General features: G+C 52.9%; 3 protein-coding genes and 1 long non-coding RNA gene across 12 annotated transcripts; 2 read left to right on the top strand and 2 right to left on the bottom strand.

The window, feature by feature from the left end:
* The first annotated feature begins 4,743 nt into the window (after window positions 1–4,743).
* On the top strand, window positions 4,744–6,063 carry LOC134520373 (uncharacterized). Its single transcript, XR_010072430.1, has 2 exons — window positions 4,744–4,880; window positions 5,730–6,063. It is a non-coding gene; the product is annotated as an uncharacterized LOC134520373 (long non-coding RNA).
* A 1,619-nt stretch (window positions 6,064–7,682) lies between these two features.
* FUNDC2 (FUN14 domain containing 2) lies at window positions 7,683–14,889 on the top strand. Its single transcript, XM_063345443.1, has 5 exons — window positions 7,683–7,783; window positions 8,326–8,476; window positions 9,907–9,982; window positions 11,167–11,301; window positions 11,947–14,889. The coding sequence occupies exons 1-5, from the start codon at window positions 7,765–7,767 to the stop codon at window positions 12,022–12,024; spliced, it is 459 nt and encodes a 152-aa protein (XP_063201513.1). The 5' UTR covers window positions 7,683–7,764; the 3' UTR covers window positions 12,025–14,889.
* Window positions 14,890–15,582: 693 nt separating this feature from the next.
* On the bottom strand, window positions 15,583–25,810 carry CMC4 (C-X9-C motif containing 4). 4 transcript variants are annotated; one of them, XM_063345453.1, is made up of 3 exons: window positions 25,759–25,810; window positions 20,509–20,576; window positions 15,583–17,099 (listed from the first exon to the last, which is right to left on the bottom strand). In XM_063345453.1, exons 2-3 carry the CDS (start codon window positions 20,564–20,566, stop codon window positions 16,930–16,932), a joined length of 228 nt encoding a protein of 75 aa, XP_063201523.1. In that variant the 5' UTR covers window positions 20,567–20,576; window positions 25,759–25,810; the 3' UTR covers window positions 15,583–16,929. The 4 variants fall into 4 exon arrangements, with proteins under 4 accessions (XP_063201523.1, XP_063201524.1, XP_063201521.1 ...); XM_063345454.1 differs by lacking the exon at window positions 25,759–25,810 and adding an exon at window positions 25,638–25,704; XM_063345451.1 differs by lacking the exon at window positions 25,759–25,810 and adding an exon at window positions 21,824–21,875.
* MTCP1 (mature T cell proliferation 1) lies at window positions 16,965–26,257 on the bottom strand. 6 transcript variants are annotated; one of them, XM_063345450.1, is made up of 6 exons: window positions 26,191–26,257; window positions 25,759–25,815; window positions 22,302–23,242; window positions 22,030–22,200; window positions 21,824–21,875; window positions 16,965–17,099 (listed from the first exon to the last, which is right to left on the bottom strand). In XM_063345450.1, the coding sequence occupies exons 3-5, from the start codon at window positions 22,407–22,409 to the stop codon at window positions 21,828–21,830; spliced, it is 327 nt and encodes a 108-aa protein (XP_063201520.1). In that variant the 5' UTR covers window positions 22,410–23,242; window positions 25,759–25,815; window positions 26,191–26,257; the 3' UTR covers window positions 16,965–17,099; window positions 21,824–21,827. The 6 variants fall into 6 exon arrangements, with proteins under 6 accessions (XP_063201520.1, XP_063201516.1, XP_063201515.1 ...); XM_063345446.1 differs by lacking the exon at window positions 16,965–17,099 and adding an exon at window positions 20,535–20,576; XM_063345445.1 differs by lacking the exon at window positions 16,965–17,099 and adding an exon at window positions 21,605–21,742.
* Between the last annotated feature and the right edge of the window lie 5 nt (window positions 26,258–26,262).

Genomic DNA, 26,262 nt, shown 5'->3' with positions numbered 1-26,262 from the left:
GGATACGGGCATGTATTCCCCAATGTCCCGCTGCCCCACGTGGCCCAGCGTAGCCTGGGAATGACCTCGAGCATCCCAGCCCCATGGGCTCACTGTGCAGGAGCGCCCCATGTCTGTACGGTCAGTGATGTCTCTCTGTCCCCCTCCCTCAGAGAGGGGCCAGTTCTCACCACCTCGCTGGGTACATCCCCTCTCTTTCCACCCATCTCCTTACGGCATCCCCAGGCCCGAGGGGGGAAAACCATCCCGGGCAGCTGTGTCTAACTGGGGCTCCCACAGCAGCAGCGAGGAGCGCCCGGGGGGACTCCCCCTCGGTCCGTGCAAAACTCCAACTTGCGGAGGGGCTGCCCACTCCTTCCTGCGCTCGCCCAGGGGCCGGCTGACGCAGCAGGAGCCGGGGTAAAAAGTGCTCCCCCCGGCATCACCCAGCCTGCTCCCGGAGAGGCAAAAAGCCAGCGAGAAACACATTTCCTCCAGCTCAAGCGCCGACAGCTGGCTGCGTGCCCAGCCTGGGGCTCCTTTTTTTTTGCGAGGAAGATGATCAACAGCCCGACCCACGATTTCCAGCAAGTATTTTGGGGCAAAACAAGTGGTGTGTCACATTCGGGGATGCCCTGGGTGCTTTGCACCACCTGCCCTGGTGCAGTGAAGTAGAAGGATATTGTTCAGTGCTGGAGGGGAAAGGGTTGTCCGGAGGTCCGGGAGAGACATGGGAGATCCGGGTCGTGCTTCTGGCACCGGTGTCCCCTGCAGTATTGGACGTGACTTTACTCCAGTCATCCTGTCTGGGAATCTCCCAGCGCTGTGAGATTGTGCTCACCCGGAAAGTCTGGAAAAGGTGTTTCTTCCAGAAACAAGCAGATGGGGAAAACGTCACCAAGCAGACGCCATGACTGTGAAGAGGGCAGTCGGGGGGCGGCACGCGGTAGGGCTGGGGTTGGCTGTCAGGAGGGGTGCCCCAGCTCTGGGTGCTGGAGATCTGCAGGGGGTGGCACAGGGGCTTCTTACCTCTAACCCTGGCAAAGATGTTCCAGGCACCGTGGGGTGACAACATCCAGGGTGGGGGTTAGGCAAAGCTTCCCGTGGGGACTGCAATGTCAGGAGCATGGACAGAGTCCGAAGTTAATGGTTGTGACACTGGCAGGTGCCGAATTGCTGGGTTTAACCATTTTCAGCTACCAGGAGGCAGGTCCAGGTTCCTGACACAGAGGCATAAGAGTAAACTGAGAAGATGGGGTCTAACCCAGAGCAGAAAGAAAATTATATTATCGAGATACTCAAGGCTCTGGGAAGGGGAATCCAGGTGTGAAACTGGAGGATGCTTGGAAATAACTTGGGGAGGGGAGGAAGATCCTGGCGCTCACTGCGATCAGTGGGTAGCTTTGGGCAGAGCCAAGCGTGCCAAGAACAGCCTGGTCCCCCCAGAGCAGAGCAGTAGCAGCCCGGTCCTGCCTGGAGCAAAGCACAGTGTGAGCAACATCTGCCCATCCCCAAACCTCCCCGTGAAACAGCACCAACGCACTGCTGTCCCGCGGAAATATGACGAGGAAGCCAGGACAGACTCCCGCACCCGAGAGCCTCGGAGAAATCTGCTTGGCCAGAGCCAATGACCCACGTGCATGAAGAAAGTGTTGGTTGTTTCCCCGAATTGTGCAGTTCTCAGCTCAATACAGGGCCAGGACAGATAAAAATGACTCAGAACAAAGTGAGCCATGTCTAATCTCTCCTGGGACTTTTTTTTGTGTATGTGATAGAGCAAGCGAGTGACTCATGGCAGCTTCTCGGGAATGTAGAGTATCTCAGAAGCAGCAGCCACCCACAGGGCACTCGCTCTTCCCAGCACTCACATGGGCAGAGGGCACAGAGACACCGGCTGTGCCATGTGGCACCGGCTATCTGTCGGAAGGACCAGGCATGGCCCCTTGTACCAGCACTTCTGATCTGGAGCATCTCCCACTGCTGCCCGCATCCCACCTGGGACCTGCCTGTCCTGGGGAGGGCTTGGTTTTGGTGTGTGGCTGCTCCAGAAAGAGGAATGGCAGCCCAAGGGTCGGTAGGACACATCCCTGCTCTTCCACAGATGTGCCCTGGGCAAGTCCCCACCACGTGGGCTTGCCAGGCTTCATCCCTGTGCTGCCGGGCGCATGCTGCCAGCTGGCTCCTGCCCAGCCTGCTGGCCATGCCCACCTGGATGCGTGTCACACTGATTCATTTCACCAAACGCCGTAGGAAATCCCTGTCACCTTTCCAGCACCTCCCTGCACGGCGGGAGTAAAGGATGCTGTCGCGATTTCCAGCCTCCTCTCCGGAGCCAGTGCTGGGGTTTAGTCACAGGTGATGTGTTTATCCCATGTAACCAGCCCCACCGTGCTCTGCAAGGGCAGAGGTGCTTTAGGGGAGCTGCTTTTTTCAGAACCCACTGTTGCAGTTCAGAAGAAAAAAAATTAAAGCAAACCACCAACCCATCAGCCAAAAAAGGCATCTCTCCTGGTGCTTTTGTCTCCACCCAGGCTGCTGCTAAACCAGCCCAGATGGAGAGACAAACACCGGCCCTAGTGCAGATAAATCACAGCAGGAGCAAAGCCCACACTGGTCCTTGGCGGGGAAAAATCTCCCTCCCTTGGAACCAGCGCTCGGGGCTGGGGGAGAAATGCCTGGAGGACCTTGCTCGGCCCCTGCATCCCAGCAATGACGGAGCAAAGGGGGGCTGCAGCCCCACACAGCTCACAGACCAGCCGACCCGCAGACAGCGGGACCCCGAGGGAGCAGCAGCACAGTGGGGCCGACGGCACCAACACCCCTGAGTACCCGGCAAATCCAGCCCTGAGGTTCCCTACCCCTGGAGCAGAAATGCTGACGTGGAGGAGGTCCCAAAAATAAGCCCGCTCTCCTCCCCTGGCTTTCCCTGCAAGAAGTGGGTCAGCGGAGCGTTTCTGCCTTCTCTCTCGTTTCTCACGTCAGAGCCATCTCTGAATGATTCAGGCAGCGGGAGCACAGCGGCTGCGCTCCTGCCACAGGGCGGCGGGGTGTGGGGGGGTTCTGCCTGCAGGAGCTGGGGAGGACAAGCATTCAGGGGGGTCTCAGCAGCCAGAGGATGCTCCCCATGGCCACTGGCTTCGCACGGCTGTTGCTAAAGGATCTTTGCTCCTCAAGTGTCAAAGCAGCCCAGGGAAAACGAGAGCAGCCTCCAGGCACTCACATCCTTCATAAGTCACCTATTTACCCTGGCTGATTCAATGAAGTTCAGAGCAATTGCGCTCCCCTGGACTTGCTTTGAGGGCCGGTGCTGCTGGGTCAGCCTGGAGATGGGATCGCGTTCCCAAGTGGTGTCTGGTTTTTGGTGTCTGTCATGCACTGTGCTAGTTCATTTCCTGAGACACCCTGGCTGCTGCCAAAACTCCTGGAATATGCCCCAACCTGCTCATATTCAGCAAAAACTTGCCCTGCACCCCGCAAGGAGCGGCTCTCCTCTGCAGATGCTGTGCTTGGGGCTGTGGGGAAGGGGCATGGTGGTGTCCTGCATCAGCTGTCCCCCTGGTGCTCAGTGCTGCTCTACCTTGGCATCATCACACGAACAGAGCTCCTGGCAAGCCAGAAAAGGGGCTAAATTTACCAACAGGAATTTAATGGTGGCTGTTCAAGGGAAGCAGTGTCCCAAAAATCTCCTCTCTTGATCGTTGCCGGGAAGAAAGCAGAACAAGATGCAAGGAGCTGTAGCAAGCTCCTGGGCAGCCTGAAGCCCTCGACCCAGCTGCCCCCCAGCTCCAGGCACTGGGGCAGAGCCTGAGGATGCCATCGCAGCCAGTGCCCATGGGTGTCCCTGCACAGCCCTTGGCTTGTCCCCACATGCCCAGACCTCGGGGCTGGCAGGGGTGCCTGCTGGCCAGGCAGTGACAGGAGAGGGTGCAGACCCACGAGGTGGAGGGATTGTCAGGAAAGACGGACCAGGATCCTGGCCAAAGGGGCAGAAAACAGTCCAAGAGTTGAATAAGGAGATTATGGTGCATCCAGGAATTGTTATTCACCTTTCACAGCTGGGAAAACTCTGCAGGGAGCAGCAGGAGTTGCCCACAGTCACCTGCAAGGCAGCAGCAGGTCAGAAAGAGAGCGCCTGTATCACCTGAGCAGCCACTCAGCACCATTTGCTGCGCTCCAGGCTGGCTGTGTCCATTCACTGCCCAAAATCAGCAGTTCTTGGCAGGAGGGACAGCGCGGGGGCTCACTGCCACTCCCAGCACAGCGCTGTGCCTGGTGCCAGCCTGCCCTCCTGTTCCCTAAACCTGGCTGCCGTAAGTCCCAGCTGCTGGCAGGAGGGAGCAGAAAGCCCCTTCCTTTGCAGGGTGGAGGTGGGGGAGCCTCGGGGAGAGCCAGCCTGTGCTGAAAAGCCCCCATGACAGCTGGGGGGGAGTGAAGAGGAAGGGCTGTCGCACCCACCCATAGGCACTGAGTGGCATGAAGCGCTGGAGCCCGCGTTTGTTTCATTTCCAGAAAATGAGAAAAGAGAGAGAGAGGCGGTGGTGGAGAGAGAAACCCCGCTGAAAATCCCCGCGCTCTTGCTTTGACGGGGCTGAGCTGCAAATTTCCTTTCTGCAAGCTGCAGCGTGCCCCCGAGCCGGGGCTGTCCCTGCGTGGCTGCGTGACACCAGCGCGGATGTCCCAGCCCGGGGAAGGGGAATTCAGACGTTGCTTCTCGCCGTACTAAAAGCAGCGACACGGTGGTGGCCTCAGCAGAGCACTGGGTGGCCGGGGCCACGAGGCTGGCAGCATTGGGGCCACATCATGCTGAGCCACCGGAGTAGCAGCTCGGGAGTCCCAGAACACTGCACTGGGGACACGTTTCCTATCGACGGGGGACCCTGGCATCTGGCGGAGATGGCCAGGTATGGTGCCTCGCTAAGGTGCCCGGAGGGGAATCATGGGTCCATTTACAGAGTATTTTGGGGGGCTCTGCAAGTGCGGACTCGCTGGGGGGACATGGTTTTGCTGACAGCGTTATTGCCCAGTACCGCTCACCCTGACCACGTACTGGAAGCCCACATGGGCTGGCAAGCTGCGGCTCAGCCCAGCCACGCAGGCTGGGAGAAGGTGATGTTGCTGGGAGGGAGGGAGGGATGGGAAGCCTTTGAGATGGGGAACCGCTTTTCGTGCCTGTGTCTCCTGGGCTGAACAGGGCTGCTGGCCAGGAAGGTGCCTTGTCGGGAGCCCCTGTGGCTGCGGGGTGCTGAGGTGCTAGTGATGGGCTCTGGCCCCTGTGCCACCCTCTGAACCACGCTGTGCCTGACCCTGTTGCACAGGAGCCCCCAGCCCTGCAGCCTGTGCAGCCCCCCTGTCAGCTCAGCTCCTTCCCCGCTGCGGGAAGAAGCCAAGCGCCTGCCCTGGGCGGTGCTGCATGTGTGCCGGGAAAGATGGGGCCATGCTGCAGATGCTCAGGCCGGTGGGTGCCCCTGGGACCACGTGTGTGGGGGACCCCCCAGCTGGCACCAGCGAGGAGGCACAAGAGGAACCCTGCCTGGCACCGGGGCAGCCCTTTGCTCAGGGTAGGGAGACAAAACCAGAGACACGTGCGGCGATAGGAGCCCACCATGTGCCGGACATGCAGAAGACCCCCGTGCCACCTGACACTGGTGTTCAGATGGGATTTCCAAGATGAAACACTGCCACCCACTTGCCCCCAGCCGTCCCTCCTTGTCAGCCGTCCCCTCCCCGGCCACTGCATCTTCTTTTCCCAGGGGAAGCTGCTCTGCTCACTGCCAGCCCTGCCCGGAGACAAAGCGAAGACCCTGCAGAGACATGGTGCTCTTGGCTGCTCAGTAGTCGGTGTAGGATCTGTCCGACAGTCTCGCTAACAGCTACATCTGATTACTGGGTCACCAAAGGGTGACCACGCTGCACCCGCAGGAGCTGCCCTCTGATCTGCTGGGGACAGGACGACTGAGGCTCTCTAGGAGCATAGCGGGGACAGAGCCCTGATTCTGAGCAATGCCCTGGGGCTTCGGCTGCCCGGGAGGGCAAATACAGGAGCCTTCCAGTTGCCAGCGAGTAAATAAAACTTTGTGGAGTGCAGTCGTCTTCTCGGGGTGGTTATGAGAGCAAAAGCCCTGTCTACAGGGTCCCTGGGGCTCAAGGGCTGGGCACTGCGCTGGACACCCGGCTTCTCTCCTCCTGCACCCCCATAGTGCCCATCCCTCCAGGTATGCCTTGCCTGGCCCTCGGCACCTCAGACGGCCGGTCTCATGGCCCAAACCTGCCGTGGGCAGCAGCCACCAGCTCCCAGACAGAGTGCAAGACATCACACCTCGGTCCCCGGGGAAGCGCCGTCCCCCCACTTTGGTTTGGGTGTGCGCATACTGCTCCAGCCGGTTCCCCCTAACCGGGGCAGTGCAGGAAACACGTGCGATGCTGCTGCGGCTCCCGACACGTCCCCGCCTGCCTTGGGGGGGGAAGGAGGCGCTGGGCTGTTTGCGTGCGGGAGGTCCCAGCCACTGTGGCAGAGTGTCGCCGTTGGTTCCCAGAACATTGTCTGTTCCCCCACCCGCTCTCACTCATGCACTGGTTTCTTTTAACCCCACAGGAGGGTCCAGCCCCCTCCTCCCTCGCTTACAATCTCTCTTTTATTTTTCCTGTTGCTTCGCAGGTTTTCTGGCTTTGACGCTCCCTGGGCAGCTGGGAGGGAAGGTGGGAAGGGGTCCCCAGGTGGGAAGTAGGTGGCTTTTGTTCTGCAGGAGTCCAAGCGAGTAACGGCTCAGAAATCGGAGGGATGGTTGTTTCAGGGGAGACAATAACTGGGGTGCAGCCAGGCAGCGCGCCTGGGCTGCCCAAAGGGGCTCAGGGGCACATCGGGGCAGAGCTGGGGGGGGGTCTGTGGGACACAGAGCAGCAGACTGGACTCTCCACGCTGCTTCCAACGTGCCCGAGACGCCGGCCCCACCACACAGAAGTCCTGGACCAGGTGGCGGGCGCAGAGATGCGGTGCTGGTCTTGGCTGGGATAAGAGTCAATTTTCTCCACAGCAGCCGGTACGCAGCTGCGTCTGGGTTTGCGCTGAAAACACCGTTGGTAACACAGAGATGTTTTAGCTACCGCTGAGCAGGGCTCACGCAGAGCCGAGGCCTTTCCTGCTCCTCACACCACCCCACCAGCGATGGGCTGGGGGTGCACAAGCAGCTGGGAGGACACACAGCTGGGACAGCCGACCCCAACTGACCGAGGGGATATTCCAGACCATGTGCCGTCACGCCCAGCAATAAAAGCGGGGGAAGAAGGAGGAAGGGGGCACGTTTGGAGCGATGGTTCGGAGGGATGTCTTCCCACATCACCATGACACACGGCGGAGCCCTGATCTCCTGGAGATGGCGGATCGCCTCCCTACCGACGGGAAGCGGCGAAAGAATCCCTCGTTTTGCTTTGCACGCGCGCACAGCTTTCTCCTTACTTATTAAAGTGTTTTTACCGCAACCCACCCGTTTTCTCCCTTTTACCCTCCCCGTTCTCCCCCCGCCCCACGGCAGGGGGCAGGCGACCGAGCGGCTGCGTGAGGCTGAGCCGCCGGCGGGGCCGCTCCGCCGGGGCAGCGGGTGTTTGTTTTAAGGGACGGCCAAAGGCCAGGCCCCGCCGCTCGCCCGCCCCGGCCCCGCCGCTCGCCCGCGGCCGCCATCGCCCCCACGCGCCCGCCCGCCCCTTCCTGCCCCCACGTCCGGCGGCGGCCGCGCGCGCCTGCGCCGCCCGGTCACGTGCCCGCGGCGGCGAGCGGAGAGCAACGGCGCCATGGCGGTGCCGAGCGGAGGTGGGCAGGGCAGGGCCGGGCCGGGCCGGGCGGGATGGCGGCGGGCCCTCCCACTCCTCTCCCCGCTGGCGGCAGGGTCCCCGGCTCCCCCAGCTCGGGCCCCCTTCCCCAGCCCCAGCCCCAGCCCCAGCCCCGGCCCCGGCGGAGGGCGGGGCCCGTGGCCTGCGCGGCGCCGTTTCCATTGGCAACGCGCGGCGGCCGGTAGCGCGGCCTGGCACCGCCTGAGGGCCCGAAGGGTCGCAGGGCGCTCTGGGGGCGGCTCCCGGGACAGGGCTCCTCAGCCCGCGCCCCTTCCTCAGCGGCACGACCTGCGGGAGCACCGAGGGGGGTGAGGGGTCCCGGGGACTGGGTCCGAGGGGTCCTGCGGGGGTCTGAGGCCCTCGGGGGGACAGTGTGGGGTCTGGGGGTTCCCAAAGGCCCGTGGGGAGTGCCAGGCCGCGTGGGCCCTGTGACTAGCCAGGGGTCCCATGGCCCTTGGGAGGCCCTGGGCAGGGGGCTGTGGGCCAGCAGTCCCGGTGCTGAGCCTCTCCGTGTGCCTGCAGGTGTGAAGGAGGACACGTTCAAAGTGCTGGACCTGGCGGAGTACACCAAGAACCGGCCCTGGTGGCGCAAGGTCTTCGCCCCCAGCTCGGGGTCGAGCGCTGAGAAATACAACGTGGCCACACAGCTGCTGATTGGAGGGGTCACGGGATGGTAAGATGTGCTGGGGTTGCCGTTGCTGCTCATGGCAGGCAGGATGGCTGTGGGCACTAGCCGGGCTTTTGGGAACATGCTGACAGGTGCAGGGTGGTCATCTGGCAGCCTCACAGAGAGGGCAGGTGTCCAACTTGCTCAGCCTACCGTGCCCTGGCACGCTCTGCTGAACGGCGGGAGGACTTAAAAGTTGCCTGTAATGGGGAGCTGGAGAACTGACACTATCTCCTATGGAAGAAAATGGCATCAGTCTTTAATTTTTGAGGTGAGATAATTCTCTTTAACTTCTGGCATAAAGTGGTGGTGGGCACCCTAAAATCCCCTGAGTTTAGGACAGGCAGATATGAGCCATACCTTCTTCCCGGGAGGCGGATGTGTTTCAGGCACCTGCACAAAATCCTCTTGTGGAGGTGGCTTGTTGCACCTGTGAGCATGGTTCCTGGGGTTTTGTGTTGCTTGTAGCAAGTGCTGGGGCTGGTGGCTTGTGCCTCTGTTTGCAACTTCATTCCCACAGCAGCATTGCATGAGTTGAAAACTTGGTGTAATCACGTTGCTTTGCTTCCTGCTGTGCCTGTCTTCTTTGTCTGGCACAGGGGTAACCATTTGAAGGTGTGTGACAGATCTTCATTTTCTGATAAAAAGATCAGCTGGCCAACTCTCTCTTGTATCTTCACGAAGTGTATGTATTCAGAAATGGGTGAGAGGAGGTCGCTGTGTTGTTTTGCAATGTTGATAAGGAAGCTGTGGTCAAAATAAAGTCTGTTTTGGATGATACACTACACTAGCCCTTTGCTGCATGACTGAGCAATGGGGTGGTGCTTTCTTGAGTTGTGGTGACTGCAGCAGTGTCTTTCATGTTGAGAACATGTAACCCAGTTTGGGGACCAGTATAGCTTTAGACCACTGTTGTCTGCTTGTTTCAGAATTTTTCTTTTCTGAGACATGAAAAGAAAAAGTAAGCAGTTGTTTGGGCAACAAAGAAGCTTGCCTTGTGATCTGCTCCCCGTGCTCTATCATGGAGCAGCAGCAGATGTGCTGCCTAATTTCCCTTCAGAGATGATACCAGTTAAAAAAAAAAAAAAGCTAAAACCATGTGTTGATTTCGGTGAAATCACATGTTTCCGATTACTCTTTTGGGAGGTTGATGTTGAAGAGATAAGAATCAAAACTGCAAAAGGCTGAAATGTGTTAGTGAGAAGTAAAAAGCTGTAAAGCATCACTTCTGGCTGGGCGCAAATCCTTTCTTTCTCTCTCTCTCTGGTTGCAACCAGAGAGAGAGTTGTTGTGGTTGTGGGTTTCTTCTGCTGTTTGTCAGGCTGTCTCTGAGTCCTGGCTAATTACTGCCAAAGGCAGCCTTGCCTGTGGGAAGCATGCTGAGGAGTGTGTGTTTGGTGTTTCATTCTCCTGACTGGATCCTGGTTCGTTTGTAGGTGTACTGGATTCATCTTCCAGAAAGTTGGGAAGCTGGCAGCGACGGCGGTGGGAGGTGGCTTTTTCCTACTTCAGGTGTGTATGAACAGTGGGTCGGGCTTTCCAAGAACTGTGCTGGTGGGGACGAAGGGCTGTCTAGTGATGGTTACCTGTTGGGACAGGTGGGGCCAGTTCCCTGCTCTGCCAGGAGCTCTGCACAGCCTCAGATGTCAAGGGCGTGTGTCCCCCAGGGTACACAGATGTGGCAGCAAAGCAGGGTCAGTGTGTGTAAACTTAAGGATTGCCAAAAGGTGTTATCCACTTAGGGTCTGCTAACAAAGGCACATGGGGGCCGTTACTGCAAGGGCACCTGAGTGAAGCAGGAGGCAATCTTCGGCTGCAGCAGACTGCGCTGCTGCTACAGGACTTTCTGGTCAGAACTGGCTACTGTACTTAGTCCTGTGCCTGTGGAGATGGTGTTCCTGAAGGAACAGCCCTGGATCAAGAAGGATTTGTCCATGTCTGTGATATGCTTCCTGTCAACCTGGCTGCCTGAGGAGTCGGGCCAGCACAGATGGGGCTCTCTGTAAAGCGTTGGGGAAGAGGAGAGAAACAGAGACGTATCTCTGTCCTCAACCATTTCTCCTGGTTTCCAAGAACCCTGGCACTGAATGGAGCTGCTCGGATATGGACATGTAGCTTGTGCACCCTGAAGGACACAGAACAGCTCTCGGGCCTTGCTCGGCAGTGTTACTTGTTTGCTTCTCAGGCGCTGTCTGTGTGTGACTCGTTCTCCCCGCTCTTCTGGTTCTGCTTGTTCTGCTGAAAGCCCAAAAGCTTGCTCTGAGCAGGGAGAGTTTCACTGGTGAATCATCCTGACCAGATAAAATATTTAGAGAGGAACAAGCTATTAATAGCTGTGTCCACTCAGAGCAGCAGGAGAGCTGCACAGAGTCCCAACAACATACGTGGCAGTTGCAAGGGGGAGGTGATGCCAGCTTTACATTAGAGAATAGACTCTGAAACAGGCTAAGCTGCAGTGTGTGCCCTGCTGTTAGGGGATTACCATGGAAGACAGATGTTGCAGGACAGTTAATACAGCTACAGGGGTGGTCCTTTGTCCAATTTTTAAGCTAGTGTGCTCATCCTCTCAGCCCACTGGACCAGCGTGTGGGAGGTGGCTGTGGTCAGGGAATGTGGGTGGGTAAAGGGGTCTGTTCAGCCATGGTCACGCAGGACTTTACTCCAGCAACTTTTTCTCCCACCCCTCAAAACTCTAGATTGCAAACCACACGGGATACATCAAAGTGGACTGGAAGCTAGTAGAACGGGATGTGAATAAAGCCAAGCAGCAGCTGAAATTTCACAGCAGCGGTAACAAAATGTCTCCAGAAGTGAAAAGCAAAGTGGATGAGGTGAGACAACTCTCCCAGGGCATGTGGGGGTGCTTAGCTGGAGGGGTCAGAAAACAAGATTGACTCTTGAGCTCTCACGGATCTTCCACTGTGCAAACACAAGGAGGGAATGCTTGCAGGACAGCAAAACTGGAGAAGTGGCAAAGCTATCTATGCATATTTGAGACACCCAGGGTGGCTTCTAGGCATGACACTATCTCACCATGTGTTGCTGCAAATTCCCTGGGGTTGGGAGAAAACGTGCTGGGGTTGTGGGGAGAAGCGTTTCTTCAGTCTGACAAGAAAAGCTAAGTGGGTCTGTCAGCAGAGTGGCCTAGTTACCCTGGACTCTGCTGTACCCTGGTCTGGCACGCACGGTCAGCAGCCCCTTCTGTCAGATTGGCTGTGCCGGTTGTGAGAGAGCCCTGGAGCATGTAGGCTTGGACCACGTCTCTTGGAGCATCTGGGCTCGGTTGAGGAGCTGTACACGTAGCAGGGAGATCAGCGAGGGGAGGTCATTAGATAGGATACTTTCTCAGACCCGAGCAATGGCCTCTCTCTGAGCATCACTCACCTCGGAGAACAGGCTGAGGGATGTCTTCTTATGGGGAGGGTTGGTGGGTGATCTGCTGCTGAACACTGTTGGCTCTTCTCTCCCCTGCTTAGGTGATCATATTTTTGAAGAAGAATGTTATCCTGACTGGAGGGTTTGCTGGAGGATTCCTGCTCGGAATGGCATCCTAGAAACTGCACTCTGTTCATGCCTAGTCTCCCCTGCCCTCCTCTACTGCTGTTTTCTCTCACTTAGAAGTCAAAGGAAGTTGCCGACGGGCTCAGTCCCTTCTGCTTACAGGTTCCAGTCCTTATTTCTTACAACACTGTTTCTGATTTCCAAAGTTTTCCCCGGTCTGGGCTGTTAGGGTGCTGGGATTGATCTGAAAGCTTATGACTCCCAGTGGTTCCTTTTCCCACCAAATATGCCCAGTCCCAAATTTTCTGATGAGTTGCAGCCTCATAAACATGTAGTGGCAGAGAAATCTCTTAAATGCGCGTCTTCCCAGGTGCTCAGGCTGTTACATGTACATTTGTACAGTACGCGTGTACAACAGCTGTCAGCTGTTCACCGCTATTTAGCTTGCACTTTTTCTGCCCCGACACCTGGAAAGCCTGTGCTTCCCTCTGTACAGAGATGGTGTGTGCAGTCCAAAATGTGCTTGGGTGTCCTGGTGGGGGGTGGGATGCAGAAGTGTCAGGGGACAGCCTGGGCTGTGTCCAGGGCAGGTGGATAAGGAGCAAGTTCATGCTGTGTGTGATGCTTGGGGGTTCTCCTGCCCTCCCCCTCCCGTTGCACTGCACGTAGATGGCCGTTTGGCTTTTCCTCTGCCGTTATTTATACCCCTTACTGGAATCGCAGCACTGGCACTGCTGATGGAAACTGAGCACCGTGGGTGACTCTACAGGCCCTTTCCTCATCATGTGTTCTGAAAGTCACCAAGCTTCTTGCACTGTAGAGTGCCTTCCTCGCTTGCTAGCTGACTGCTCAGCCTTTGAAATGTGCTGAGGTGCTCTCTTGTGGTGGGCAGGCTTCCAGCGTGCTTGACCTGTCTGTGTCAGGCTAGCTGGCACAGGGGATCTGCGTTTCAGCTGTGCTGCTTACTGTAAATCACCTTGGGCCTCTCACTGGTGTCTGCCGTGACCTTCTCTGGCCACTTCGGCATTGGTGATGCTCTTAGAGCTGTAGCCGTGTGAGACAGGAAGTGCATCCCTGTTTAGGGTACATTGTACTGGTCCAGGGACCCTGTTTGCCAGCTGTTCTGGAGTGGTGGCAGGGGAGGATGTGAAATCTGGAGTGCAGTCCTTCACCTGCCTCTGCAGAGCACAAACTCCATCCCCTTGGTCTCTGCAAGCAACTGAAATGACAAAACTGTTGGGAAAAACAGGTTGTGCTCTTGTGGGAGTGGCTCATTTCCATACTTTCTACCTTGGTTATTTTCTTTCCTTCTTTGCATTTGTCATTTCCACAAAAAAAGCTGCTTGCTTAATCCCATCATTTGCAACCGTTCTCCTGCAGGTGATGAGGCAGCCCAGATGCAGAGCTCAGCTCTTTTTGGACAGTCTGTCCCAGTGCAGCTGGGTGTGTGTCCCCCCCTGCAGAGCAGAACTCTAACCTAGAAGAGAAAATTACCAAAAAAAAACCCCCAAAATCCCTCAGAGGTGTTCTCCATTGGCTGTGCTGGGCTGGCATTACCACTTTCCAGTGTCCAGGGACTTGCATGACGGCTGGGTGATATCTTCCAGCAGGGACATGTAGGAGTTCTTGCCAAGAATGGTTTTTTTTATGTTTTCTCATCTTGCAGTGGGAAACATGCTAGGGAATGATGATGCGCACGGGTGATTGGGACACAGCACCTGTCTCTGCGGCTGCACCCCATCTCTGGTGCTGTGTAACGCCTTTCTGATCATCTCTGCTGCTCTCAGCATGGCTAGAAACGGGGATCTTCCCCCGAGAGCTGCCGGAGGAGCTGGAACAGTGGGTTCTTCCACCAGAGGTTTTGGGATGAGCACTTGCAGTTGTCAATTTTGCTTCATCTCTGTTGATTGTCAGTGTAGCAACACATTGGTTTAGCTGAGGTTTTCTCACCTTCAGGATCTGAAAAGAAGCTGCAGGTAATCAGGAAACAGAAGTCGGTCTCTTCGCTCCTGTCCTGCCCTACGTGGCCAAGGAGAATGAGGAGCAGCTGGGCTCCCTTCCTTTTAATGATGGTCTTCCTAAAAGCCATCCAGGACAGAAGGAGTGATGTGAAGCAGCAAATACATCTTCAGTAAATTGGTGTTTGGGAGTGGAATGACAGAGGATGGTGGTGGTTTGGATTTTTTTTTTTGTTTGTAGGAGCCCTGCAAGGCTGAACGTGCATGAATTGATAGGTTTGTGTTGCAGGGTGTCTCTTCCTCCTGTAGGAAAACAGCGTTGCTCCCCCTCTGCCTGGTGTGCTGTATAACACAACTTCTTCCGAGGTGCACTAATCTCCACAAAGCTTTCTCCAGCGACGAAGGTCAAAGTAAATCATTAACAGACCGTAGGGATGTTTTTTCACGCTCAAATAAGTCACAGTTTCTGCCCGGCCCCAGGGAAGGGTGTACTGGGTTCTGCTCCACAGGGTCCCGACTTGCTGCTATGGAGAGAAATGGCCCAGAGAGGGAGCTAAAACGCCTCAATTGCTGCTGGAAGGGGAAACAAGTGACAAATTCATGTTGAGTTTGATGGGAATGCAGGCAGGGAACAGACAAGGACAGCGGGATCTGGCAAATCTTTCTGCTGTGCCAGTGTCGGGCTCGTGGCTGGCACTGTTTGATGCTGTGGGCTCACACTGGAAGCTTTGATGCTGACTCGGCCTCTGTTGGGATGCATTTTCATTGTTGCAGGTGCCAAGATGAGGTGTTTCCCCACGCCCCCACCCACCCCTGCTCTTTTTGGTCTTGTTTCAACAACTTCTGGCGTCTGTTCCAGTATGAGAAGGTGTAAAACACACTAGGCTTTTAAAGTGTTTTTATATATTGTATGTAAATGCTTGTTGAAGTGATATTTTATTAAACGGTTTTGCTCTAATAGCTTCTATGTGTGAGGTCTCTTGACTTCTCGGGAACCAGCGTGGTTTTGTCTTGCGTGTTGCGTTTGACTCAGGGCAGTGGTGACAGCCAGTCCGGTAGCAGGAGGCCAGCAGCCTTCCCTCTTCTCCGCAGGTAACTATGGGCTGCCCTAATCAGTCCCTCTCCTTGATGATCCTGGCACCCATCACCCACGTTCCCAAAAGGTGGGATGCTTCTGGGGCAGGCGGTGATTGTGCTGCCAGCTTGGCTTTGGAGCCTCCCTGCTGAGCAAGTTTGCTCCGCTCGAGAAACAGGCATGGAGACGAGGCTTTTTAATGGACGTAACCGAAGCCTAAATACTTTTTTTTTTTTTATCATCTACTAGTGATTTTCCACTGCTCCTGCTCAGATAGAGCAAAAAGGAAAAACAAGCTATTTGTCAAGCGTTTGAGCTGCTTTACAGCATTGTCATCGGTTTCCCCTACTTTTCAGGAATACTAAACCCCCTATTTTGTCTTAAGGTCTTTTTCAGGGGGGTGGGAGGGAAAGGCTAGCCCTGAGTTATTCTCTTCTTGAGCCCCGCTTCTAAAAATATCAAGCAGCTTCTATTTAAACATCATGATATCACATATAGCTCTGGACTGTGAACGGCAGCCAGGCCGCTGCACTTGCAGCTCTGTTGCATTCTCAATAAACAACCAAACTGAGACTACAGTTTGTTCCAGTCATTTATTTTGTATCATGGTATTTCAGAGCGGTGAATACAGATGGTTTGCTTTTCTAGGCTTCAATACACTCAACTATTGTGCCTAGACTACAGTGGTCTGTTTATAGAAGCTGTATTTCGTAAGTAAGTTGTACTTGATCACAGCACAGAAGTCCTTAACGGCTAGATCTAACGACAGAGTTAGGGGCTAGTGGGTTTGAAGTCTGGTATTTAGGTGCCAAGGCTCTGCAATGGCCTTGGCACCCACTGAGGTGCCTGGACTCCTGCTACAGGGGATGGAGAGACTTAGGCAGCTCTGAAGGGTGATGCAGGAACCTGTCTGCTGAGCTCTTCCTACAGGTCACAGGAAATTTTCTGCTGCACGGGTGAGAACTTCTGAAAAAGCCATCTCTCCCTGGGGTCCAGACACAGCCGGTTGTGAGTGAGTCTGAAATGCTTTGCTGAAAGCAAGTGCCTACAACTGCTTGTTCAGTAAGCAGCACCTAAATCAGTTCTTGGATCTAGCCCAGGGCTTTGTGACAGGCCTCTGGGTACCAGCGGTTGAACTACGCTGGGTTCGTTAACATATTGCTTTAAAGGTGTTCAATTATACATAAATTTATAAATTTTATATCAACAGTCAGATCTTTCAAATGAATATTGCTTTTTTTTTTTTTTTTTTAAAAAATAAATCCTATTCCTGTAGCAATCCCTGAAATAATGTTCCTGTAACGTCTCTGTCATGCAAATAGCAGCGTGTAGGCAATTCAAATATAAAGTAACCAAAAGTCTGTCCAGTGGGAAAGTGAGGCACTTAGGCAAAGTGACTTGTAGCCACTCGTGATCTATGCAAGACCTAGGAACAATCCCCAGACCTGATTCCCGTTCTTGAGCTTGAACCACTGGACAGGCAAATGTTGTCTGGAATTACTGCATGACGGCAGCAATACCTTCGCTGTGTCAAAATGGGCTTGTTTCATGTATCACGCTTAAACTCACTCACTCTTCTGAGCTCATTTCCTGTACCTCCCGCTCCATAGGCCAGAATAACCCGGTTCCAGTTCTCCATTTTAAGAGCAAGGATGGATTAGAGTAAGGTAAGCATTCTAAAAACATCAAGTTGACTTTTCACAGATACAGGTGCAATGCAAAGACAACGTAGATGATGTTTTGGTACAGAAAATAAAGTCTGTTAACCAGGCCATCTGTTGGTACTGCGTTATACTTTTTGGTGTGCCGGATGGTGTGTTCTAGGAGCGATCTGGCTTTCCTGAAAGTCTAAAGAAGGCTTGAAAAAACACACACGAGCTCTGCAGGTGAGTCCGTGCTCCGGTACCTGCTGGAGCTGCATTGTGTTACTGAGGTGATGGGGGAATTCCTTCTGAAGTCGCCTTAAACTTTTCTCTCTCCCTTTCTTCTTTCTCAAACCCTGAACAACAGATGGATCTGCCCTTGGGGTACCGGGCGCAGCACTTCCGCATTTCCTGAAGCACGGTCTCACACTTAGACTCCACGTAGTTGTTCGCTGGAAAATAAGAAGGAGACACTAAGTCTGCAGAGGGGAGCAGGTTTTGTCCCCAGAGGGGACACATCTAGCCCAGCCCTACAGCTGCTGGGCAGCGTCTTTCCCTGAAAAGCAAGAGCTGCTTACAAGCATTTAATCACTTTCTCTGCTCTACAGCAATCTTTAGTTTCAGCTATCTAAAGCCATGCAAAGGCAGCCTTGCTGTTGTGGATGGGAGCATCTTCAGTCCCCCAGCTGTGTAGCTATTACATCTCACTACCGTAAGAATGAGGTTTCCCTTACTGCTGCCCTTCAGTCCTTACTTTCTTTAGCTTGGCTGCTTTTAAGCTGGATCTTGTCATCCATAGTCTTCAACCCAGCTGAATATATGTCTATGAACACTATGATGTTCACAGCTGAGTGTAAATATAAGAGCATCCAAAGAGGACTTGGTGTAAGCAGGGCCATGCGCGCCCTTCAGCAGTGCAGGGCTTGTAAAAGGAAGGGGTGAAGAGCGTGACCACCAACCTCCTGCCAGTGGCCTGTTGTGGGCAGGCTGCAGCTTTGCAGCGTGACCAAAGCAGGCAGCACGCTAGCAGGAACGCTCAGCCCGATGCCAGCAGCTGAATCCAACTGCACAGAGCCAGTGACACAACCATCTTCCACGCAAAGGTCTCGCCTCTAGCTCAGGAGGTCCCTTAGCTACGTAACTTACGTCACCTCCTCTTACTTTCCTTCCTAGGCTTTTCCTCTTGGACACTGCTGGAGCTGGGACACGGGGCTAAACAAGCTCCTCGTCTGACCTGGGATAACCAGGCTCACGTCTTTGTGCACGGCACAGCTACGCCCACCTCTGTACTTTCTCCATATTGCCTTTGTTTCAGGCTCAGAGAGATTTCTCTGCACGGGCAGGTTCAGGCACTGCGGGACACGGGTGATTTGTCCAGCAGCCTTTCTGCCCTAGCGCTTTGCTGGCTGCCGCCGTCGCTGAGGTGGCAAAGCCCACAGCGCTTTGCCGGGCTGGCCACCAGGCTCTCGGAGAGAAGCCCTGCGGGTACGTGAGCAGACTGAGTCTGTGGCCTGAATTAATAACTACCTGCCTGTCTGCAGAGAAGCACAGGGCGTGCAGAGCTCCCCGCTCTGCCTTGGATGAGCTACGCAACCACTACACAGCTGCACCCACCCCTGATTTTTAAAAGACTAAAAGAAGCAACAGCAACCCCATGTGAGACAAGCACAGCACCCACTGGAGAGCCCAGAAAGCAGCAGTGAATGCCCTCCAGTTAATGAGCAGGCCAGCCCACTCTGATCGCTGGGCTACGAGTTCCCTAACTGGTTTGGTGAGTGACCTCTAACACAAGCACAGAAAAAGGTTATGGTGATGATGCCCATGGCGGGGAGGTTAGAACTAGATGATCTTTAAGGTCCCTTCCAATCCGAACCATTCTATGATTCTATGTTACTGCTTTGTGCAAGCTGGGAGCCAAGGAGGCATGGCAGGCCCTTGGAGAAGACAGATAACCACTCTCTGCCATGACCTGCCGATGATGAGGGCTCCAGGGCTCTCCTAACTGTTCCTCTACCTGTGCAGGTCTGTTTCTAAAACTACAGCTATATATATAGGCACACCTTGCTATCTGTCAGGGATGCATTCCTGAAAAGCCTAACAGTTAGTCAGACAATGGATAGCAAAACACAAAAGGGATTTACAGGGGGCATTCAGTCTCACAGAGGAAGCAGGCAAGGTCTTTTGGAACAACGACCCACTCCAAAACCAGCCTCTGCAAAGCCGGCATCTCCCAAAGGTCCCTCCTGCCCTCTCTCCTCTGCACTGTGTACACGCTTTCTGCGTATTTGTCAGTTAAGGCTCTGTATACACCCTCTAGCACATTAATTCTTACAGGAAAACATTGTTTTGCTGTCTGTCAACTCAGCTGCTTCATCTGTGCAACTCCGACAACTCCACAGCAGGACAATACGTGGACAACAACAGCACTCCAAAACCATAGCTAGAGAAGCGGTGGACAGAGGAGTCTGCACGTAGCAAAGAGCTTCTTTGCTAACACTTAACCATTCAGATCAAATCCACACACAAACCTACACAGGTAAAACACTTGGAATAACCTCCATGAATGTTATAAAAAGAACATTGTCACAGATGGGACCAAACCAGGGTCAAACATTTGCTTTTAAGTGCAGTTACTTTGAGAGGAGGCAGCCCTTCATGGGAGAATGCTCCAAACCACGAAGACAGCGCCAGTATCCAAACAAATGCTGGGGTCACATAGAGGGGGTTGTTTGAGCCCCCGCTTTGAGCTGAACACAGCTTCCAAAAAACAATCCTGGGAAAGACAGACATCTACCAATAACCGACTATTGCTTTTCCCTATTTTTCCTCCAGGTGCTTTTCCTCCCACGCTCCTCCCCAGCCACCAGGGCCTGTGTGTTACCTGCAGAGATTGCTGCAGGCTGCAAAGCCAACCCTCCGCTTCCCCAGCACAACCCCCTCCACCCTCCCTGCTATATTTTAGCTAACCTGCTTGTACCCTGCAAACAAATCAAAGGCAGAAATGAGTTGCTGTGGACCTGGCCTGGCTGATTTTAGCTGTGGCATTGCTAGCCACCTGCCTCGTCATCCCTGGGCAACCACCATGAGTTATCCTCGGGAGAAGCTCGGAGCGTGCTGGCTAAGGGCTCCACCAGGTGAGTTAGGAAGAACTCTTTCCCGTGTGGCTGAGCTGCCTTGGCACAGAGGAATGTTTTCTTTTATCTAGTCCATAAGGCAAATCCTTTTCCAAGAAGCAATCAAAATTTTTTAAAAATATTGTCCTCTGCAAGTAACAAGCCTGCTCTCCTCAACTCAGGCTCCCAAAACGCGTTATCACATAATCTCTCTCGCCCCTACGAATATTTAGCTAAGCTAATAGGAAAGAGCTGTTACAGGTCTCCAGAGGGAGAGCATCTCACACCTTGAGGCCAGATCCCATATACCTATCCCATTCCTGACAGACATCTGTCTGACCTGCTCTTAAAATACCCCTGGAGCTAGAAGCTCTGCAGTCTTCTCATACAATCCACCCACTACCCGCTCTGTGAGGGAGCTTATTATAATGTCTAGCTCTCTCCGCCTACAGCCGAGTCCCAAGACAACACATGGGATCTCACTCCCAGCACGGGGAACACTCTGAAATAAGCACAACGTTACTGTTACAAACGCTCTGTTTTGTACTAATGGTGTCTCGTTATTTAAAATCAAGCACAAGGCAATTCTGTTAAAATCAGACATTACAATTTAGTTTGCTTTGCACCCAGGTGATGCTAATGTGCTTGCTTTCCTCCTTTTCGAGGTGAAAAGAGAACAGGGTTAAGATAAAAGAATTAAGTTCCACCAAAAACCAAGACACCAAAAAGACAAAATGACACTTGGTACCTTGCAAGCATTTCTGTATTGCACAGGCTTGTTTCTGGCAGGGATCCTTCTGGGACATGTTCAGAGAACTAAAATGATAGGAAAATGTTACTGTAGAAACAATGTGCTTTTCAGGAGGTGGGGGGGTGAGGGGGTGGGGGGCAAGACACTGTCCTAAAGCCAAGGCTTTAAAGAGCTCCCAATGTCCCTCTCTGTCCCAGGTAGTTCAGAAAACATCTACCGCTGCTCGCAGACGCCTGCCAACGTACACACGAACTCTCTGCGTCTGGCTAAAGGATGATAATGTGGACAATGAATACGGGAAGTTTTATGTTGCTTGGCTTGAAGGCCTTTTTCTCTGGTCAAAACATGTCCTTTTCTACTTGGATGCACAAAGATTCCAGCAAAGATCCACATTAACATGGCTGACTAATTTTTAACCTTTAACTCTAGACCTTACACTAAAGCATGTATTTGCGCAAAAGCCCTCCCTGCGACCTCTACACAACCAAGGATTTGGTGTTAGGCACATAACTGCAGCCGGAGGAGGCATTTAAAAAAACAACCAAACAAAACAACTTAGTTGTGTATGGCCCATAAAGACAACAAGGAGGGCTTTTTTTTTTTTTTCCTTTGTTCCAGGAGAAAGTCTTTTAGAAATTCCGCCCTCCTCCAAAAAAAAAAAAAACCAACCCAAAAAGCAGCCTGGAGGACAGCTCCATCTTGTTCAAATCCCTAGAAAGCGAGATTTCAGACACTCAATTTGACTTTCTGCAGCTGTGACACCCGTAACTGTGCTCTTCCGTGAGAGATCAAAAGACAAGCGGTAACTGGTGGTGTAAGTAGTTGGATGGGAGACCTCTACAGGAAAGCACCGCTGCTACCGAAAGCGGTGGTGGGACTTCAGCTCCCTCTGAGCCACAGTTCAGCTCCTGGCCCTGCCCACAGCTAGGGAGGTGCCGCTTTTCAAATTTCTCACAATTCACAAGCCCACAGCACTTTTCAGCATCGCTAGGGCATTATTTCCAGCATCCTGGCCAAACTCCACTTGGGGCAATTACATTCTGCCTACCTAGAACTCCCCCTGACGTTTCACTTGGACACAATACTCCTCTTCACTGCCTGTCCTAAACTCTTGTGTGATGTTGCTGTGTGTTGTTTAACTGCTTCCACCTCAGAGGTGGCTGCATTTCAGTGGAGAGAGAATCATTTATTGTACAAAATATACAACGACATCTTCCTAGAGCCACTGCTCCTGAAAGACAAAAAGTCATATTAAAGAATGACTGTGAATAAACAGAGCACAGTACAAAGCAGGGGTAATGTCTACACATACCAGATTAATCACCAGGCACGAGTTTAAGCAGCAGTTCTTCAACACCACCAAGCTGTAAGCGACAAGGAAAAGTTCAATACGTCTACAGTTAACTGTGGCTGAGCTAATGGACTTCAACAAAATAACAGCCCTTTGCCGTCCCTCAAGGATCTCAAATGACTTCACAAACAGGCATGACTATGGTCTATTGTTGCCACCATCCTTACCATGAGATGGTGCTCTATCTCCCAAACGCGAGAGTTACTATCCCTGTACTGCTCACCCTGGGACAGCTGCCACATATGAGGCAGCCGGGATGGGGGGAGCTGGCTGGGTCGCAGCGCCTCACCCAGGGGAACCTGAACTCTTTGGATCCGAGCCCTCAGCATACCTTCCTCCTGGGGGAGAGTAACAAAAAGAGCAGGCAGTTACCGGCAATGCAGTAGAGGCACCTGCAATAGCAAAGCTACAATCACTGGGAAGCTCAAAGGACACTTGCCTCTTCCGCAGCCACGAGCCACGTTTTGCGGTGCTCATCGCAGTAAACACCTACGCGTCGCACCCAGAGCCGGACAGGAGGAGCGCCAGCATGCCCTCCTTCTGCCATTCCCCCAGTCACTTCAGGATGCTCCCGTTAGGTGGTCGGCATCAACCCGCAGGACGCACGCATGGTCTCTTTAGCTCTGAATACATTCACGGAGAAAGCTCTCAGACCTGAAAGGCACCTCTGGGTGGCGTCTGACTTATCGTATGAGATGCTATGTGCTGAAATGTCCCTACAAGTCAGCTCGGGGAACTAAGGTGGTGTCTAAGTGAAGGGAAATTTCATGACAAGTGGTACGCTGGGACATGCGTGCTGTATGGCGTTTGTAAGGCATTCTGGGGCAAAAGGTGCTATTGGTACAAAGTTAAACCCTGTGAATATTGGCTTTGCTTATTCTGCTAACAGTCCTACTAACAGTCTTTGTGTAAAATAGGAAGGGGGGGGAAGAAAAAGAAAAAAGTGGTTTACAGAGGAGTTCCGTGGCTAAGGATGGTCTAAATCCCAAAAGCAAAACTTGTGACAAGAGGTGAAATTAGCTTAACAAGAACGAAGATCAGTCTGGAGACAAAGCATGAAACTCCGTATGCGCGACTCTCATATTTGGAACTTGCGGAGCTGTCATTGTGAAGGGTCCTTCGTCTCGTCTCTCAAGGGGACGGCAGCATTGTCCATTCATACACAAGCTTCTCGTGAACAGCTCTTGTGACCTTGCGTAGTTCAGCTTTTAGATGGTTACAGAGAGCCACCGATACCAGCAGGGGCAAAGGAATTTTGGACATTGAGGTGATTCTTCCTACCAGAATTTTTGTTTAACAGCAAGTTTATCTGTATACCAGTTAGAGCAAGCTGAGCCATTAGCAAATGAAGGTCAGGGGAAATGATTCTCTCTTTGAACCCTAGAAGAGGTAATCAAAATGGTACAGACAGTCTTCATTCTTTATCTAGGTTTAAAGTAGAACAGAATTAAGCTGTAATACATATAACATCCTCCTGCTATGAAGCAGATGCAATATTCCTATCGCAGCAAAACACAGTGGTCTTCTGAAAACTTGTAAAGTTATAAGGCATATTTCAGACAGCAGCAAGAAAATCTGGGTACAAAATAAAGTAGGGAAAGTCAGGGAGAGAAAAAAATTGTTACACATTGGGGTACATATATAACAGGAAACACACTTCCATGTTGCCTTCTATATCTTACATCAGCGCTTCTCTACCTTTTTGAATCAAAGGATCACTTAGCCTTTTTGAAAACAAAACACCAACCACGGATCAGCCTGAACAGCACTGTCACAGCATTTTGATTTCTTACAAAGAAAACTTTGAATGTTCTTTTATTTTTTTTCTTTTTCTCCCATTCTGTTTGTTTCCTTGCTTGATGTGTGGGAATGTGTATGTGCATTATAAAAAGCACCACTGTTCTGAAGACCATCCTGTGATGTGGTACAGCCATTCCAAGCAATGCCCCAGCAGCCGGATCACTGGCATTTAGAGGAATGTGAAAGCAGACTGACAAGCCTCGCAAGGCCTTCAAGAATAAGCTAAGAGGGTTAAAGGGACATTTCCGTAAGTCCTTTTCATTCTGCTTTACCTTAAGTCACTTTAAAAATTTAAGCCCACGTGTGGAAATCGCTTTGCCCAACAGTGAAATGCAGCAGTCGCCACTGCTCATTTTCAGTCAGCTGAATGTAATCACCCAGGTTGGAATTTGGCCAGGATACTCTCCTACTCTGCGGTAAACTGCCAAAAGCTCCACCATGACCAAAAATGCTCAAGAACTTGCTTTTATACCCCATTGAAAGCTGGAATTTCTACAGCTCAGCATCCCCAGACCCAGAAGACTCAAGACTGACTTCACTATTAGAAAAATATTACTCGGTAAGTAAATACTGCTTCCTACAGTAAACTCTCCTGGAAGGTCTCCTATCCAAATACTAACCCGGTTCAGTCTTGCTGAACTACAGGTAGGAGGACTAAAGCACAACATGTATGTTTGTGTTTATTGTGTATGAACATGGTAGTAATGGTAGGTACAGGACCGACAGAACAAGGTCTCATGCAGAGGACACTGTGCAGAATGGGCAGCGGTTAACGTGTTTTCACCCTTTGCCCCACTAATTTGTCCCAAACTTCCTCTGAACTCCATAGCTCCGAGTTCAGTTGCCAAAGTTCAAAGGCCCAGTCTGGCCTCTCTTTTCAACAGCCTCTAAGACTGTTATGAAGGTGCCCAGTTAGTGCCACAAATAAAATCTTGAGGTCAGGCAAAACCGTCAATTGGGTTTGAAGTAAGACAGGTCTGTCTTTAGTACTCAAACATACAAAAGAAACAGGAGATTTGAAAAAGCATGCGCTTAGACATTTGCACCTGAAACTATAAGAAGGGAAAAACATATACAATTCCTATTTTTGCAGATTTTATCAGAAAGCAATAAAAAAGCCTGAAGGAAGACACGGGTGAAAGGAGAAGTAAGCTTACTTATATTTAAAACAAGCTGTAAAACCTGTTTCTTATATTTCTCACTTTATAATCTATTAAAAAAACCACCCCATCCAAAAAACCAATCAGCTTGAATTTGCAGGATTGCAGCGTCACCCTTTGACGCAGATTTTAATGTTTCCATCAACATAATTGCAGAGGTCTGAGCTGCTTAAGGTATTGATTTGGGGAGATTTAAAGCCCAATCCCCACAGACAGGAAAAAGACTTGCAGATTTTCTGTCCATCTCAGTATTGGGCCTTAGAAATTTAATGCTGTTCTGGGACCTGGGTGGATTTCTGAGCCATACAATACGTGAATAAACGTGAAAATGGCCAGGAGGAGGACTGCATCTTGTGGTGAAGACAATTTATTTGCTTTTAAATTGGGTACATTAAAATATTTACGAAAACAGTGAAAGAAATTGCTCCAGCTGCTGCTCGGACCATCCCCAGAGCTGGAGTTCAGCATGCTGAACAAACTCCACCCTTTAGTACCTTCTATTTTAAAAGGGGACTGGGTCGGATTGTTACCATAGTTCAGCTGTCATTTAGGAGCCAAGGAAAATAAAACCAAAAAACAAAACGATGCTGTGGCTCAGTGAACAGGGCACAGTGCTGTGCTAACACAGCTTCTGGACCAAGGCTGGCCAGCTAGGCCTTCTGCTGGAGAGCGTGCAGCTGCCTGCACAACCTCTGTGCGCGCAGCCTTCGGGGAGCTAAAAGGCAGCTGAGCTTTGCTGAAAAACCCAGCCCGCGTCTTGCAACAAGTCAGGGATCAGATGAGCTGTCTGCTGATGTAAGAGCATGTTGACTCACTCTAAAGCTTCTTCTCGGGGGGTTTGGACTCTACTCTGCCTGGAGCGCTCGCCCCGAGCAAACACCTCCGTGACTCCGCTCTCCGCTCTGCCCGACCTACTGAGGGGTAGCAGATGCTCACCGACCAGCCGGGGGCTGTCCAGCAGTTCGGGGAGGGAAGGTCTAGCTTTGGTAGGATCTAAAGAAACAGGAAGACAAAAAAATGAGATGGACAAAGTGTGGGGGAGCCCCGGAGAAGCGAGGGGAGGCCGAGGAAAGGGCTGCGGGAGCCGGGCCCGGTGAAAGGCCGGCCGAGGAGGGGTTGCGGGGAGGCGGTGCGGCCGGGGGAAGCGGGGGGGGGCAGGATGGGGAGGGGGTGCGGGACCGGTGCGGGGAGGAGGCGGGGAGGGCCCGGCCGCCGCGGCGGGAAGAGGGCGCAGAACGTCTCCATAGCAACCGCCTCCCACCCGGGCCGGGCCTGCGGGGCTCGGCGGCCGCCCCTCGGCGTGAGACGGCGCCAGGCGGAGCGGGAGGCGCCGGGCCGGGCCCCTGGGGCCGCCCGCCCGTGACCTACCTGCAGCCCCGCGCCAGGTGACAGCCACCGCCGTGTGCACCGAGCAAAGCCTTCCCCCGCCCTCCCCTCTGA

The sequence above is a fragment of the Chroicocephalus ridibundus genome, chromosome 9, assembly GCF_963924245.1.
Source record: "Chroicocephalus ridibundus chromosome 9, bChrRid1.1, whole genome shotgun sequence".
Classification (NCBI taxonomy): Eukaryota; Metazoa; Chordata; class Aves; order Charadriiformes; family Laridae; genus Chroicocephalus; species Chroicocephalus ridibundus.
Note: the sequence above shows the minus strand (reverse complement) of the source record. Positions and strands in the feature narration are given on the sequence as shown.

What these genes read in the sequence shown, in the direction of transcription:
- FUNDC2 (XM_063345443.1), top strand. An exon ending in ATTGGAGGGGTCACGGGATG is followed by an intron (nt 8,477 to 9,906) that starts GTAAGATGTGCT and finishes GTTCGTTTGTAG; the next exon opens with GTGTACTGGATTCATCTTCC. An exon ending in GTGGCTTTTTCCTACTTCAG is followed by an intron (nt 9,983 to 11,166) that starts GTGTGTATGAAC and finishes TCAAAACTCTAG; the next exon opens with ATTGCAAACCACACGGGATA.
- CMC4 (XM_063345453.1), bottom strand. Translation starts at nt 20,566, where the DNA reads ATGTCCCAGAAGGATCCCTGCCAGAAACAAGCCTGTGCAATACAGAAA. An exon ending in AATACAGAAATGCTTGCAAG is followed by an intron (nt 17,100 to 20,508) that starts GTACCAAGTGTC and finishes CTTATTTTCCAG; the next exon opens with CGAACAACTACGTGGAGTCT.
- MTCP1 (XM_063345450.1), bottom strand. Translation starts at nt 22,409, where the DNA reads ATGGCAGAAGGAGGGCATGCTGGCGCTCCTCCTGTCCGGCTCTGGGTG. An exon ending in GGCTCGTGGCTGCGGAAGAG is followed by an intron (nt 22,201 to 22,301) that starts GCAAGTGTCCTT and finishes ACTCTCCCCCAG; the next exon opens with GAGGAAGGTATGCTGAGGGC. An exon ending in AGATAGAGCACCATCTCATG is followed by an intron (nt 21,876 to 22,029) that starts GTAAGGATGGTG and finishes TGTCGCTTACAG; the next exon opens with CTTGGTGGTGTTGAAGAACT.